Source organism: Microtus pennsylvanicus, chromosome 13 (assembly GCF_037038515.1).
Source record: "Microtus pennsylvanicus isolate mMicPen1 chromosome 13, mMicPen1.hap1, whole genome shotgun sequence".
In the NCBI taxonomy this organism is placed as follows: Eukaryota; Metazoa; Chordata; class Mammalia; order Rodentia; family Cricetidae; genus Microtus; species Microtus pennsylvanicus.
In genome coordinates, this window is record NC_134591.1 from 78,674,240 (window position 1) to 78,691,892 (window position 17,653).

The window sequence follows — 17,653 nt, forward strand, 5'->3', positions numbered from 1 at the left end:
CTAACCTAGGTGCTCTGTCTATATGTTACAGTCCTCCTGAGGAACTCCTAACAGTGGGAACAGGGGCTGCCTCCAACTTTTACAGGATTTTGGGACCCTACTCCTCATACTAGGTCATTCTTCTCAGCCTAGTACATGGGGAGGTGCTTAGTTTCACTGCAACTGTGTAAGCCGTGTTTGGTTGATATCCGTGAGAGGCCTGCCCTTTCCTGAAAGAAACGAAAGAGGAGTCGATTGGGGGGTGGGGAAAGAGGAGATATGGGGGAAGGGACTGGGAGGAGAGGAGGTAGGGGAAACCTTGGCCGGGATGTAAAATAAAGACAGACAGACGGACAGAAAACAATGAAGTCATCTACTGTGAGGACACTCCTGTACCTCGCAGCGCTGTGCTGCAGTCCGCATTGTGGTTTTGCTTGGCTTCTTCTGAGGATGAAGACGTGTTTGTGCAGGATATGCACTTTCTTTTCAAGGCCGGGAGACTGTAGCTTGTCAGGTACCTATAACAACAGGATTGGGCTGTTTCTGTATTGGCTCCCACAAGCTTTTCCCACTTCTGTGCTTTGCTTCCATGACTGAGGCCTGGGGGACTTTGTTCTTCCTTCTGGGATGAAGTCAGCCCTGATCATCCCAGCCTGCATCAGTGATTTACAATATCTCTTTCACTATGTTCTTTAACTGGTCTTCACCTCTCACACCACTTAATCCTGACCAGCTTACACATTCACTATACCACCACTCTGTCACAGAGAGATGCAGCTTCTTATTTTCCATGCCCTCCACAAAGGTCAATACATTGTGAACTGTATGTAACAGGCACCCACTCCATGGCTAACAGAGGACTCAGCACCATTGTCTCCAGCAGCTCTAAGAGCTCCTCATGCATCTACTGATCCTATCCCTTGTAGTATGAAGTCAACACACACATCTCTGAAGACACAATGCGGTTCCAGTGAGCTAGGCTCGCAGGCATTTCTCACCTGATGACACTGTCGATACAGCTCATCTGCTGGTAGGATGAGCTGTGCTGTTCTCGCCTCGGGTCATCACAAGAGCCAGTATCCATGCTTTTATTTCTCAGTGTCTCAGAGGAAGAAAAGTCCTTCTGCTCATCTGAAGAAAATGAAAGCATATGCAATTAAAATATTTAGCACGTATCAAGGAAATAGTAAGCTCATACATGTATAAACCGTTATGCAGCATTAACCATGAGCTCAGATCTAAATGCACTGACACGGAAATATCAGTCAAGTGAATAAGGCACAAAAGCAAGCCACACAGCATGACTGCACCAGTATTTTTAAGACAGAATGGAGTATGCATACCAAAGCGACTATCAGATGAAAGGCTGGTGGGGAAAGCCCAATGCCAAGCCAATACTACTTATTACAACTGGCCAAGACAGCTAATGCTGTGTGTCACCCCACCTTGCACAGCACCTGTCCACTGAACACCTGTGGACACGGAGACCACACACATCCCCCGTGTTGCAAGGTAAAGCACACAGCACTGCGCCTGTTTTTGTGCTGTCCTACATGCTAGCCACTACCACAGGAAGCACTTGAAATAGGCCACTACAACCAAGGAATAATAAAAGCATACTGTATTGGTTTGAATTTGAACTGAAATTATCAAGTGTGGCTAATGGCACAGATGTGGAGAGAAGGGGGAACACCTCTAGGCTTGAGGACTAGGGAACTTGAACCTCTGGAAGCCAGAAGAGAGAGCCAGTAAAGAAGATGGAAAGATAGGCTGAGAGGAAACCCTACAAAATGGTGCTATGGGGGTCTGGAGAGATGGCTCAGAGGTTAAGAGCATTGCCTGTTCTTCCAAAGGTCCTGAGTTCAATTCCCAGAAACCACATGGTGGCTCACAACCATCTGTAATAAGGTCTGGTGCCCTCTTCTGGCCTGCAGACATACACACAGACAGAATATTGTATACATAATAAATAAATAAATTAAAAAACAAAACAAAATGGTGCTATGGAAAAAAGAATGGCGCCGAGGTCAAGGGTGACTAATTATATCATACTGTTGACATATTTGTGGCATTTGCTACTGCTGCTCTTAGGGATGGGCATTTTTAGCTGACCTGGAGCACCCTAACTTAACACAGCTTTATGGATAGCCTCATTCCAACTCTACAGAAACAGTATGGAACATTGGCATGCCCCTCCCTGAAGCTTCCACTAGCATTCACACAGCAACATTCCACTAATGTTCACACGACACAAGAAAACCATGAAGTTCACAGTGGAGGCATGCTCTACTGGATGAGGACTTTGCTTGAATTTTTCTGGGTTATCGCTAAATGGAACTTTTATTTCAGGATCTGGTCCAGTGAATCTGGTGGTCACATCTTAATTCTATTGTAACTTGATCCCTTGGTCTTCACTTATTCCTCATTTTTCAGTACAGACGCGTGGTTATTTCATTTGGTGGGTTATAAAGCAACACTGTCATGATGAATTTTGTTACTGAATTGACCCAGTCTGAGCTACTCATAGCTCTTCCAAGCTCTGTCCTGTGCCCGTTCTGATGTCTTTTTGTCTCTCTGGTCCTGGTTCTCTTTGTTGGAAAAAATACACCCAGAAATCAGGATTTTGCTGTTAGGTGTGTCTATGCTTGTAAGTACTCTAAATGGTCAGAACTGATACACAAGTCTGTATATTAACCCATATCTATCTGTCTGCCACCCTTCAGCCGAAAGCCTAAGTTCTTCCACATGCTTCTACTGCCAGTCCAGGACAACTTATTCTACAATTACTCCTTTGATTACTTGAAACTTTTACAATAGTGAGAGATCTTGTTATCATTATCTAAAATGTCTGCATAAACTTGTTCAACCTTAGTATACAAAGCAGCTTCAGGATTCTTCCTGTAATAAGCCCACCAACCTGGATATGGTGTTTATGTACAGTAGTACTTTGTATTTGGCATCTAGTTAAAATATATTATTTCTTCTTCTCTAAATATACTTAACCTATCTCCTTGAGTATGTTTTTTTTTTCTTTTAAACACTGCCTGGCCCATTAATTCCAGCCTCTTATTGGCTAGCTCTTACATATTGATCTAACCCATTTCTAATAATCTGTGTAGCCCACAAGGTGGCTTACCAGGGAAGATCTTAACCTGCGGCTGTGTCGGGTGGGAGAATCATGGCGACTACCTGACTCGGCTTCTTTCTCCCAGCATTCTGTTCTGTTTACTCCGCCTAATTTTCTGTCCTATTAGGCCAAGCAGTTTTCTTTATTAGTTAACCAATGAAAGCAACAGATAAGATACAAGATCCACCTCCATCATTTCCCCTTTTTCAGGGAAGATCTTAACCTGCGGCTGTGTCGGATGGGAGAATCATGGCGACTAGCTCCTTGAGTATGTTTATGCCATCCATGTTTAGCAGATTTATCTGCACACAGCCCGAGTTCTCCCTACATTCTAGAGTGGGACTAACTACCCAGCTTCCCCTCTGTAGACAGCTCCTCTCCTGTCAGTCTCAGTATGTACCCCATCACTGGTGGCTGGTTTTGCTGCGGTTTCAGTTGCATTAAGAGAACAGGAGATGGCTATCTTAGGCAAGATTCAACAACTAACCCCATGGCTTCAGTTACCCATAGTTATGTCTAAGTTAAAAAACAACCAAGTGGAAAGATGCAGATGTTCACTCTTCCTGTTTTAGACTGTGCACTACTCTAGACAGTGGGATGCAACCTCACTGCTCTGCTCCATCCCACATAAGATGTCATTTCTTTATCCAGTATATCCACATGGTCTACGGTACCCATCCCACCATGCTGAGCCCAGTGATTCAGCATCATCATTAACAATGGACTCTTCCTGAGCTCATTAAGGTCAATAGTAGACGACCTATGTCACAATGCCTGTTTATTCGCCATCCTTCATCTAATTTCCATGGTGCACAGGGTTCACTTCCAATTATTACATTATTTCAAAGACAAAGGCTGACAACAGCACATTCTCCCCACCACCTTGCCCATGTTTTACTTGTATGTTGTAAGTGCAGAACACTATTTTAGTTATCTTTCAAATAAATTAAAAATAAAACTTATTTTTCTTTTATTCCTTGTCCAGTATTTTTATTCCTTAGTGTAGATAGGTTTGGTTTTTATCATATTTCTTCAGCTGTAAGAAATTCCTGGGGCTAGAGAGATTGACTCAGTGGTTAATAGTCAGTTAAGGGATCCAGCACCTCTAGCCTCCACAGTCTAGTGTCCTCTCTCATGTACGTACACATGTATGCATCAGAGAGAGAGAGAGAGAGAGAGAGAGAGAGAGAGAGAGAGAGAGACAGAGGGGGGGGAATAAATTGTTAAAAAATAAGAAATTCCTTGACATCTCTGGTAGAAAAGTGTGCTATCAAATTCTCAGAAGTTTGAGAAACCTGTTTCTGAAGGATTCTGTACCAGGTACAAAACTCTGCGTTGACAGTTTTTTCTTTCAAGATGTGGTTTATGGTCTTCCTCTGTAAATGATTTCTGGAGAAATGCACGGCTATGCCTTATCTATGGTCATCTGTTTCTTGTTGCCTTCATGATAGACTCGTTGGGTTTATTTTCAGCAGCTTGAACAGGAATGATTTTTATTTTTTAAAAAAACTGATGTTCTTTGAATCTGCAGACTCTTGACTGTTAGATCTTCAAATATTTCTTTTAGGATTCCAATCAATCCCGTATTAGGTATACTGGTGAAACCCCTGAACTCGCGCCACTGTTTCCATTGCAGTTTGTGGAGTCTACGTGATATCCAAAGCAATCTATGCTGGAGCTTACCGATTCTTCTGTGTGCTGATAACTGGCATGTCTGATTTGCTGAAACCTTTTGTTCTCCAGAGTATACAAACATCAATGTTAGTCTCTTCTGACTTGGGTCATATGAACATTTTTATGTCACAGAGACACATCAGTGGGAAAATGGGCAGCAGGATATACACCATATCTCCGGCATTTCTAACATTTCATCAGTTCCTTCTCAGAGCTGGCTTTGCTCATGGGGCGTTTTGCCCACTAGCCCAGCAATGCACCATTCACAATTATCTTACTTGTCAAGTATTTCCACTGCGGTGTGTTTGTATTCCTTTAGTGACCACTTTGTTTCTTGTCTTTCCATAAACTTCATTTCTTATCAAAACTGTCAGAGACAGCAGAGATGGAGCAGCCACATCCCTGTAAAGGCCTGGGCTTGGATTAATGCAACCTTAGGCTGAGCTTGCAGTCTGTTCTATGTTTTTCTGAATGACACTTCTAAAATCCTCTAGCCAGACTCTGTGCTTCAAGTGGTGGCTGTTTTGAGAGTGTCTTGAATACCTGCTCCATTTTCAGCTCTTGCTCACCCTTTGCATATCTCCCTTGTAACTTCCCTGATGCAATAAGCCAGTGCACTTACTGAGTCAGTCAGTCAGCAGCAGTCCAGTGTTTGCTTTGTCCATCCGTGAAACAACTGTTTCACAAGCCTGAGCCTTTCCTTGGATTTCAGAACTGGTAGCAGCTGCTTCAGTATTCCAACAGGGTAAAGAAAGGTCGTAGATTTGCTGTCTTTTTCACTCCAAGTGTGGATGGACTGATGTTCTTTCTTCATTCCTGAGCAGAAAACGGAAGCACTTGCATATCTCTTTATGAATGGGGTTAGTGACCTTATAAAACAGCTGGAGGTTGATGTGGTGGCATGCACCCAGTCCTAGCACGTTGGAGGATGTTAGAGAAGGATTGTTTTACCTCAGGAATTTGAGATAACTGGAGTGATGATGAGCGCCACCTAAAAGCCATGGGGGTGACAATGGAGGGACGAGCTCCGCCTCAAAGCCATGGGGTGAGAATAAAAGAATGAGCTAAGACTCTTTTTGTTGTTTTTGTTCTTCTGCCATGTAGGGAGAGGTTTTCCTTTTCCTTGAAGGTTGTGGGTATTCAAACTCATTCTTGGAAGCAATGAGGGCTCACACTGAACGCTGTATTTTCCATACCTTGACCCTAGATACCTGTCCACACTGTGAGAAATAAATGCCTTCTTGTTTGAAAATTACAATATCAAAAAACCAAAACAAAACAAAGCAAAGCCCTGTGAGGAAGACAGGACTCATTTTGCAGCCCGGGCTGGCCTGGAACTTAACAACAATCTACCAGCCTCTGCCTTCTGATTGTAGAAGGTATATGCTATTGCCCCGGAGAGCTCAGAAACTTTGACATAATATTACACAGGGCCCAAAGCAGCAGTAACATGTGCTCAGTAGTCTGAGTTGCTTTGGGGTGTGCACATGAGTAGAGATCAAACATCAATTTTGGATCTTCTGTAATTCTCCACTTTAGTTTTTAAGATCAGGTCTCTCACCGAATCAGGAGCTGCGCTGGGTAGATTGGCTGACTAGTGGGTCCCTGGGATCTGATTGTCTCCACATCTTAGCACTGGAGTTGCCAGCATCCATGGCCATGCCTGGCCTTTATATGAGTCCTGCGGATCCGAACTAGTACTCACACTTGTGCAGCCAGGACTTTACCCACTGACCCACCTTCCTAGTCTGCTGCCTTAAAAGTCCTGGCAGATCTTCAACAACCCAGCTACTGTTACTACTGGTCTTAGAAAATAAATGTCACCCATGTTATGTAAGCTTACAATTGACAATGATGAATATTATTATAAAATTTACATGATCAACATCCATGATTTCTAAAACTGTATTAAACTTCAAGGAGAAAAATGAAAGAACAAGCAGTTAAGTTAAAAGCAATCAATGTGTAAAATGAGAAACAGGGAAGTCAGTAAGTCGATGCACACAGACGGCAGTGTGGTCCACGGAAGAGTGTTTGCCTAGCGAGACCCTAGGTTCCATTCCCACAATCCAATCTAATTTCCAAATACAGATTTTTTTTGTCTGCTAGGTAACTAGGGAGCTTTCTAACATAAATACCACTGAATATAATCAACTGATTCAATACTTTTGGAGTGAGCCTTACCTTACACTCAAGAAAAGCTCAAAGGTCAAATTTTCTACTCAGTCTAGATTATTCTTCATTTATTTGAAGTGACAGAAAATGATTATTTCAATATTCTTTATTATCTGTGTTAAAAATTATTTTCTTTCGGGTTTGGAGAGCTTAGAAAGGAAGGAAACCGAGAGTCTGATGGTGTGGTGGTCTGAAAGAAAATCGTCCCAAAGAGAACGGCATGATCAGCAAGTGTAGCCTAGCTGGAGGACGTGTGTCACTGTGGGGGCAGGTTTGGAGGTCTCTGCTCAAGCTTCCCACCCTGTGACTTTCAGTTGACTTCCTGTTGCAAGATGCAGCACTCTCAGCTCTAACACCATGCCTACCTGCACACCACCATGCTCCCCACCATGGTGATAATGAACTGAACCTCTGAAACTGTAAGCAAGCCACCCCAATTAAAGGTTTATGGTGTCCCATTACAGCAATAGGAAACCCAAGACAGAAGCTGGTACCAGGAGTGGGATATTATGATAGGTCTGACCATGTGTTTGTTTGGAGGAATCTGGACTTTGGACTTGGGTTTGTAAAGCAGTGGAATGCTTTAAGCTCTGCTTAATGGGCCACACTAGTAGAAGCATGGAAGACATAGGAGCTAAGAGTCATTTGAACTGTCAGGGACTCAACTCAAGAGGTTTCAGAAGAGAAGAATTTCACTATATTGCCTAGAGACCATTCTTATGATATTTTGGTGAAGAAAGTGACTCCCTTTGGTGAAGAAAATGACCCACTTTGTCCTTGTCTGAGGAGTCTGTTTGAGGCTGAAGTGAAGAGATTTGGATTAATTCTGTTGGCAGAAGAAATCTCAAAACAGCCTAGTATAGACTCTGTCCTGTGGTTATTAGTGGTAACTCTAATGAATATTTATAATAAAAAGGAGCAAGCTGAGCAGGGTATATTACAAAATGAAAATTTTGAGGAGAAAGAGAACACTGGGAAGTGAGTAGAGCTAAATCCTGTGTTCAAGGAGATAAACAGATTAAGAAATGGAATAAAGGAGTGGTGACCTCAGGGTAAGATCTCAGCTAGCTGAGTTTCTAACTTGTAAAAAATAAATAAATAAATAAATAAAAGCTTAGAGATGGGAGGGCACACCTTTAATTCCAGCACTCAGAAGGCAGAGGCTGGCAGATCTCTGAGTTTGAGGCCAGCTTGGTCTACAGTCTACAGAGCAATTTCAGGACAGCCAAGCTAAGGCAGTGAAAGCCAGAAAGTCGGTGAAGATTTAATTGAATGAGGAGGCCATGTTCCCCTTCCAGCAAGCAGCAGAACTTGGCAGCTTTGGTCACATGCTTTTAGGTTTAGAGTTAAGGATAGAAGAAAGGAGTTATGGAATAAAGTTGCTGAGGCCAGGCATGTGTCAGGGGTGTCCCTGAATGGAGGCCTAGTAGAGAGGCCATTTCATGAAGCTGTCAAGTTGAAGCCTGGGTTGCCTTGGAGAACCCAAGATGGTAGAGATGCCAGTCATGGGATACCTGCCGAGCAGAATTGTGTATCCAAATGTTTTTCTCTGTCTAGCCTGGTCCCGCTGGACTAGTTTCTCTCCCCCGCATCAGTCCCAGCAGCTGCTTATGAAATAATCACTCAGAGGCTAATATTAAGTATAATTGCTTGGGTGACAGCTCAGGGTTATTACTGGCTAGCTCTCTCTTATAAATTAACTCATTTCTACTAATCCATGTATCACCATGTGCTGTGGTATTACCTCTGTTCTGGTGTCTTTCTCCTTAGGCTGCTGCTGATATCGCTCTTCTTGGCAGCTGACTCACATTCCTACCAATCCTGCCCTTCTTCTCCTGTATATATGTTTGGATATCCCGCTTAGTTATATTCTATCCTGCCTTACGCCAAAGCAGCTTCTCTATTAACCAATGGTAATAAAACATATTCACAGCATACAGAGGGGTATCCCACATCATCTCCTCTTTTCTGTCTTTGTAGAGCTAGCCAGTAAGAAGCCTGAGGCACTGGCCAAACAGCTTGTAATTAAGATTAAGCTTCAGAGTGGCTGGTTATTCAGGAACTGGTGAGTGGGAAGAAACCTCCAGATAGAGTTGCTAACAGGGAGTGGAACCAGCCCAAGAGAAAGAAGTGTGTTGTATTCAACAAAGCTGAACAGAGCTGAAGATCTAAAAAGCATTTTGACATCGGACAGAGAGCTGCAGAGTTTGGAGTTTGTACAGCTGGCTTCTGGTCTTGCTTTTGTTCAGTATTTCCTTGCTATGCTCCCGTCCCCATGTTTTAGAAAGCTAATGTTTATTATGTGCCAATATATGTTGGAGGTATGTGATTTTTTTGATTTTGAATTTTATGAGGATTATAGTTAAGAGATTGTCATGCTTCTCAGAAGAGACTTTGAAATAAGTTTGAGACTATTATTGATTGTGGGAACTTTTGAAGTTGGACTAAATGCATTTTTTTTTTTTTGCATTATGATATGGCTCCAAGTCTTTGGGGGCCAGGGAGTATAATGTGGTTTGAAACAAATGGCCCCCAGAGGGAGTGGCACTATTAGAAATGGACTAGTTGGAGGACGTGTGTCACTGTGGGGGCAGGCTCTGAGGTCTCTTTTGCTCAAGCTTCCCTCAGTGTGACTTTCAGGTGACTTCCTGTTGTCTCTAAGTAGCACTCTCAGCTACTCCAGCACATCTGCCTGCACACCACCACGCTCCCCATCATGATGATAATAACTGAACTCTGAAACTATTAACAAGCCACCCCAAGGAAATGTTTTCTCTATAGGAGTTGCTGTGGTCATGCTGTCTCTTCACAACAAAAGGAAACCTAACTAAGACAGATGATATCAAAATAATTAAAGCTTTATTAAGGCATATTGAGCTATATTGTAAAACTGTTTAGCTTCCAAGTGGTATTGTGCAGCCAGTATATCACTGCTGTCAATACTATTCCATTTTCTGGGAAATTCTGCAAGCTAGAGAGCAGCACAGAGCTCAGGGGTTTTGCTCAGAGTGCACACATGCAGCTGTCTATCAAGAGACAGATTCAGGAGCAGCTGAGGGCCACTCCGTTGACTTACCACCACCCTGCAGCTCCACGCACGTGTCCATCACTGGCTTGACTGATCTGGCCATTGACTCAATGTACAGCTGTTGACCCACATTCTTAATTTTGTTTACACAGGTATAGACCTGCTGCAAGGTCATCTTAGGGAGAAGAATGACAAAACAGGGTTTATAACCGTAGAAGTGTGCACTAAAAGATACACAAACAATACAGGCTTAACCTCTGGTTCTCTGAGACAAGACTAAAAGCAGCCCTCACTTCAATTCCACTTTTTGTGGAGCCACCATACAATGATGCCAATCAAACTGTATGTCCATCTACTCATGATACACTGCTTTTCGGAAAACATACAGTTAATCCAAATGTCACCTCTAAAGACAGGGTTCTCACCATGTAGCCCAGCTGGCCTCAGAACTCTTGCTTTCACCCTGCTGGAATGATAAGCATTTGCCACTAAGCCTATCTCAGATTTTATTTAACAGACATTTATTTATTTCCATTCACATCATTTTCTAAAATAAATTTAAATTTGTCAAATGACAAGTCCTAAGAAGTCACGGGTACAGGAGCTCCACTGACACATTACATCTGCACAAAATACATCTTCCACACACCTGCTCCTTCTGTGCTTCCTCCACACAGTGTCCACTTGACTCACTGCAAGAGGGGATGCTGACATGCTGCTCCTGAGAACCGCTGCTGCCCAGGCTCCCGTAACCACTGGAAGCACTGGCATGAATGGGCTAGAAGGAAGGGGCCAGCTCAGTCACTGCTGTGTGCGTGGTAAGGATGCTCACCTCAGAGCTCCCAGCCTACGACCACCACACAGCGAAGGGCTTCTTAAACGCTACAGTAGGTATGGAGGCCGTCAGCCTGCACGCTGGTGTGAGACACCTCAGCACCTTCCTACTCAGGGCAGGCCTATCTTTCTAGTCTACGTAGAGATTGCAGCAACATGTCCTTTTAGATGCCATAAGGTAACTGCTTTTTGTAAATCATAAATAATTTTATAAAATAAAACAAACTTCAGAGCCGGGCGGTGGTGGTGCACGCCTTTAATCCCAGCACTCGGGAGGCAGAGGCAGGTGGATCTCTGGGAGTTCGAGGCCAGCCTGGTCTACAAGAGCTAGTTCCGGGACGGGCACCAAAGCTACAGAGAAACCCTGTCTCGAAAATCAAAAAAAAAAAACAAAAAAAACCAAAAAAAAACTTCAGTTCCCTGTGCTCAATTTAGAATAGACAGAACACATAAAATAAAAACATAGATTTTTAAAAAAATTTCAGAGACTTCATGAACCCTGAGATTTTATAAAAAACTTTTCTGAAAAGCTCTGGGCTCACATTCAACACTGACATACTCAACTTTATTTACTAACAGGACCCACCTTCTTCAGCTGTTCTTTCCAACAAGTAATGTTCCTCTTCTTCCTTTATAATGACAAGAAATACTGAGACCAACCATCTCGTTCTTCTACTTTTAAAAACGGAATTATTTTAAAAAACACTGACGTTCAAGCTCAGGAGCTGAGCACACTGCTGGTGTCTGAAGCATGAGAAGAGTTTCTCATGAAGAAAGCAAGAAAGCATGGGTCTGCCCTGACACTGCGGCCGAGTCTGTTGTGCTGAAGTAAGTGCAGCCAAAAATGTCCTGTGCATCTCACTCAGAATAAGAAACCAAATGAACAGAACTTAATCCATAGAAGCAAAGAGAAGAGCAAACATTTCTAAGATGTGGAGGTAAAGGTTCCTCTCTCCTCAGTGTGTTCTTGTGGTCTGACCTCACTGAGACCAAACTAACAAAAACACCATCTGGGGAATAGTGTGCTTTTAAAACTTTACCTGCAGAAGAAGTCTGTGAATCTGTTCTTGCAAATCTGCTATGTCTTTGTCGTTATTAGGGGCCTTTTTTATTTTGGTAGCAAAAACATCCTCATTTAATGGGCTCCTATAAAATGTCAAGAAAAACAATGAGCCAAACAATCAAATTCATCTAAAATGAAGACTAACGTGCTTGCAACGGACCATTTAAAGAATCAGCTATGTTCTGATGAACCAACTCTTTAACTCTAGATTCAGAAAATATGGAGTTAAAATTCCCAAAGAATCAAAATATACATAACAACTCCAACCCACGTGGTCCTGGGAACAAAACACAGGACCTTGAACAAGCTAAGAAAACAATCCACCATAAATTACATCTCAGCTGTTGTTTTTTGAATCAAAATCTTGCTACAATTACCCTAGGCTAATTCTACTTCCTGAGAACTGGGATTACAGGCAAACACCTGCACAGTTTAAATTTCTCTACAGCACTGATCTTTATGTAACAGGTTCAGGGCTGTGTGTGTGTGTGTGCGTGCGTGTGTGTGTGTGTTTGTGTGAATTTAGTAAAAGTATTTACTTACATAAAGCCAGCATTAAGATGCTTCTTTTGTTCCTAAGAGATTCAGTAAGGACTGGTTTAAAAATCTGACTGAGTGAACCCTCTGTACAAATGTTAAGACCCTAAAGTTGCCAAGCTTACATACTTAAAGCTGGGCTGGAGATGGCTCAGTGGTTAAGAGAACCTGTTACTCTTCCAGAGAACTGGAGTTTGGTTCCTACCACCCATGACAAGTGACTTATAACCTCTGGCATCTGCACATACCCACATGCAGTCATATACACCTAATCTACACATAGTTAAAAAAACATAGTAAAAATAAACTTTTAAAAATTTAGTTGGGCATGGTAGCACATGCCTTTGATCCCAGGACTTGGGAGGCAGAGGCAGGAGGATCTCTGTGAGGTCAGCCTGGTCTACATAGTAAGTTCTAGGACAGCCAGAACTACATGATGAGAGCTTGGCTCAAAACACCAAAAATAAATAAAATATAAAGCTACTAATCACCTATGCTACCTGATAAAGATGCTCTACAACCCCCCTAGTGGTGGATATGAGGCTGTCACACTCCTACCTCCCACCTCATTTATAAACTTCAGAGGATTTAAAACCTGAGCTAATGGGAGCTCACCATCTCCAGCTGGACAGAGAAGAAACCAACACAGGACCAAACTAGACCCTCTGAATGTGGGTGACAGCTGTATGGCTGGGGGAGACTGTGGAGCCACTGGCAGTAGCACCAGGATTTGTCCCTGCTGCTTGTACTGGCTTTTTGGGAACCTATTCTCTTTGGATGGATACCTTGCTCAGCCTAGATATAGTAGGGAGGGCCCTGGACTTTTCTCAAAGCAATGTTTCTTACCCTCTCTGAAGAGTGGATGGGGAGTTAGGTAGGGGAGTAGGTGGAGGGGACAGGAGGGAGGGAGTGGGAACTGGGATTGGTATGTAAAATGAAAAAAGATAATTTGTTTTCTATTTTAAAAATGTAATTAAACCCTCCTCCCCCCAAAAATAAAATCTGCCACTGAGGTGCTTCAGGGTAAAATCGTTTGTCGTGTAAGCCTGATGACTGGAGGGATCTCAGAGCCCATGGTGAAAGGTGATACCCACACAAGATGTTCTCTGAGCTCCACATGTGTGTGTCATGTTACATATTCCCCCATCTTACACGATAAATTAAAAAACGAAATAAAAACTACCTGAATATAGTGAATACCAACAAAGATGACAAAGAGAGGAAACTGACATTAAGACCTCCTCCTCAAAACTATGTTAGTCTCTAAGAAAATGAAAATAACATCCCCAAAAGCCATAAAGCAGCAGTTCTCAACCTGAGGGTTGCAACAACCCCTTTGGCAAATCCCTATCTCCAAAAAAATTTACATTATGATTCATAACAGTGGCAAAATTACAGCTACAAAGTAGCAATAAAATAATTTTATGGATGGGGTCACCATAACATGAGGAGCTGTATTAAAGGGTCCCAGCATCAGGAAGGGTGAGAGCCACTGTTAGAGAGTGATCATCATTGTTCAAGTGCTTTACAAGAACCATCCTACAATGGATGTCAACCTCTCGAGGTCCCCAAGTTATTAAGGGGAGATGAGAGATAAAGGAAGGGACCAGTTTAGGTACCAAGGCTCACACATTCGTCATGACAGGAAACTATCTCTTGGGTCCTCGGTAGAGTGGGTACTGATGAGGAATACGGAGTCAGATATATCACTCATGAAGTCTTAGGATGTAGGCATTACCCCTGACATTTGGTGTGAGGCTGGGTGATGTAGCCCTGTGGGAGAATGTTTGCCCAGTCCAGGCTGGATGGAAGAACTAACCAAGAAACAGCCAAGTGAGAAGCCAAAGAGAGGGCTCCGTGGTTAGGAACACTTTCTGCTTTAAAGAGGACCTGGGTTTGGTTCCTGGCTCTTCCAACAGCTGCTTACAACAGTCCGTAACTCCAGTCCCAGAGGACCCAGTGTCCTCTTGTTGCCTCCACGGACCCAGGTACGTACTCAGGATACTTACATACATGCAAGCAAAACACTTATACTTACAAAATTAAATCTTTAAAAAACTTTAATTTTTTAATGTGTATGGTGTTTTGCCTGAGTATATGTCTGTGCACCACGTGCATGCCTGGTGCCTGTGAAGGCCAGAAGAGGACACTGGTTCCCCTGACCTGGAGTCACAGATTTACAGTACAGCTACCGTGACCTAAGAGCTGAAACACCGCCCAAGACTACAGCCATCACAGTGACCTAAGAGCTGAGACTCCAAGACTACAGTTATCACAGTGACCTAAGAGCTGAGACACCGTCCCAACACTACAGTCATCACAGTGACCTAAGAGCTGAGACACCGCCCAAGACTACAGCCATCACAGTGACCTAAGAGCTGAGACACCAAGACTACAGTCATCACAGTGACCTAAGAGCTGAGACACCATCCCAACACTACAGTCATCACAGTGACCTAAGAGCTGAGACACCGCCCAAGACTACAGCCATCACAGTGACCTAAGAGCTGAGACACCACCCAAGACTACAGCCATCACAGTGACCTAAGAGCTGAGACATCGTCCCAACACTACAGTCATCACAGTGACCTAAGAGGTGAGACACCGCCCAAAGACTATAATCATTATTAGAAAAATCAGAGTGCTGGCAGTGCCATGAAAGTAGCAAAAAAAAACTTAATCATGTTCGTCTTCCATGACAGGTGACATCTGCCCCACTCACCTCTGTACCCCATAGCACCAACTGATGAACTTACGTTCGAACTTTATGCCGACCAATGATGAAGGAAACCTTCCGGCTCCAGGGGTTCACAAAGCTGGACCAGCTGGAATCCAGAATGACATAATCTCCATTCTGAGTGCAGAATCTGATGGGCGAGTGCTCAAATGGAGGATGGCCAACATACTTTAAAACTATGTAAAGCAACAAGATTAAAACCAAACTTTAGACAGATAAGATTGCAAGTGTCCTGCTTCAGTTATCACTTTAAAGGAGGAAACAATTACTTTAGCAGTTCAATACATTTCTTATCAGAACCAATTAGTGACAAATAACAGCGTCCGTAAAGGAGCAGACCCCACCTTTTTGGTGTATGGCAACCATCAGAGGCCGATCTTCAGGGTGCACATATGTTAAGATGGATGTTCCAATCAGATCCTGAGGTAGGTAACCCAGCAAAGGCACAGCCCTGGGGCACAGGTACACAGCACAGGAAGCATGTTATACTGAGCAAGTAATTAAGTAGTTTTTATATACTTAAAAATACCCACTCAGGCTGGCAATATAACTCAGTGAGAGGCTATGTGCTTAGCATACTTAAGGATCCCATCTCCTGCTCTGCAAAATAAAACATCACCACCAAACCCTAACTTCCCTATTTAATTCTAAATAGGAAGAACATTTATGAAAAGATGTCCATTAACGCACCCATGAAAGCAAAAAAACCTATATAAGCTAACTAACTATGTCAGTAGTCATCTGATACATTGCATCAAAATCACCTCATTCCCTAAGAGCAGGATTGCGGGCTCACTGTGAACTCATGAATCACACACTCTGGAGATAACCCATGGACATGAATTTTTATCAAGTTCCTCATGAGTCTTGCGCTCTTTGTTATACTATCATTTAGAAAGAGCACATGTAACAGGATGCTAATGATAAAACGGGCTGTGAACTTACACAGCATTAGTACAGTGTGGTAAAGCCTTTAGGAGGCAAAGCCTAGTGGAAAGAAGTTGGGGTACTGGGGTATGCCCTCAGGCCTTGTCTGAACTGGCATTAACTGTCAACCTGAACAGCTTAGAATCGCCTGATGGAAGTCTCAGCTGAATAACTGTCTTCATCATAATAGTCTGTGGACATGTTTGTGAAGGACTGCCTCAACTGTCTACAGTGGGCATCATTTCCAGTGGTCCCAGGTTAGGTAGGAAAGCTAGTAAAACGTGAGGCAGTGGGTAAGTCAGGGAGTGAGCCAGCAAGCAGCATTCATTCAGGAAGGAAGCAGATTAACGTCACTGTGTGATCCCACCATGATATCCTGCCCCACCAGAGATTTCAAAGCCATGGAGCCAGCTGAGTGACCATGGCCTGAAAGTGCGCAGGGATTAAACCTTTCTTCCCTCCTTATAAGTTTGGCCATTTCCAGTATTTCACTACAGTAACCAAGACTGATGAACAAACACATGGTTAAATACTGACTGAATACAATGTAGTGGCCAAATCAAATATAGTATCCAAATGCAACTATCATCCCAACCAATACTCACAGCAATGTTTTCAGAATGGCTTAGACAAAACAGGCTCCGGAAACATTTTCTGTGCTTTGTTTTACACTAAAGCATGTTACCCGGATTTTCAAATTTCAAGAATAAGATTCTTAAATAAATGTGTATATGTGGGGCCGCATATACTAGCTGATATCAACATTTGCTTATTTGGCTTTTTGAGATAGTGTTTTTCTGTGTAGCCCTGGCTGTCTTAGAACTCACTTTGTAAGCTAGGCTGGCCTTGAATTCACAGAGATCCGCCTGCCTCTGCCTTCTGTGTGCTAGGATTAAAGATGTGCACCATCACCGCCCGGCCAACATTTGCTTTATCCAAACAAAAATACAAAAAAACAGGAGCTGGAAAGATGCTCAGCAATTAAGAACACTGATCTTCCCGAGGACCTGAGTTCGATTCTCAGAACCCAGATGGTGGCTCACGACCATCTGTAACTCCAGTTCCAGGGGATCTGAAGCTGTCTTCTGTCCTCCTTAGAGGTGTATCCACACGTGGTACAGACATACATGCAGGCAAAACACCTGTACACATAAAGTAAATTTTTTTTCTAAAAAATACTGAAAAACAGCAATAAGCATCATCTATCACTGTTAAAAAAATAACAAAATCATTTTAAAATTGCCCTAAAAAGAAAGGTAATGTAAGTTCAAAATAAAGAAAAATTCTTAAAACTTAGCCTTTATTAAAAACGTATGTCTTCTTTTTTTCTCTCTCTTCAGACTACAATATTTAGCATAATTGATTTGAGCACATTTGTCAAATGGTAATACCACTAGAGTAAATGCTAAAGATTTTAAATCTTGGTCCTAAGTTGAGTATAGTCAGATATTCTTGGTGAACTGATCCTTGATTTATGTAAAATAAGAGTAATAACACCTGCACCACTTATGCCTCAATGTTATGAGATCTAGGAAGGTATCACATAAATCACTTTTAATAATACAGTATGCA

At 42.7% G+C, this 17,653-nt stretch overlaps 1 protein-coding gene across 7 annotated transcripts in view; it reads right to left on the reverse strand.

The window, feature by feature from the left end:
• Per3 (period circadian regulator 3) overlaps positions 1-17,653 on the reverse strand; it is a 47,067-nt gene that overhangs the window by 15,627 nt on the left and 13,787 nt on the right. For 5 of the 7 annotated variants that reach the window (XM_075944574.1, XM_075944572.1, XM_075944575.1 and 2 more), the window contains 7 exons: positions 15,499-15,605; positions 15,174-15,330; positions 11,858-11,963; positions 10,633-10,761; positions 10,032-10,158; positions 978-1,110; positions 376-497 (listed from right to left, as the gene is read on the reverse strand). In XM_075944574.1, the coding sequence (XP_075800689.1) occupies positions 376-497; positions 978-1,110; positions 10,032-10,158; positions 10,633-10,761; positions 11,858-11,963; positions 15,174-15,330; positions 15,499-15,605 (881 nt within the window). Of the gene's footprint in view, positions 1-375; positions 498-977; positions 1,111-10,031; positions 10,159-10,632; positions 10,762-11,857; positions 11,964-15,173; positions 15,331-15,498; positions 15,606-16,908; positions 17,124-17,653 lie in introns of those variants that run through there. The other 2 variants (XM_075944578.1, XM_075944576.1) reach the window with 2 other exon arrangements.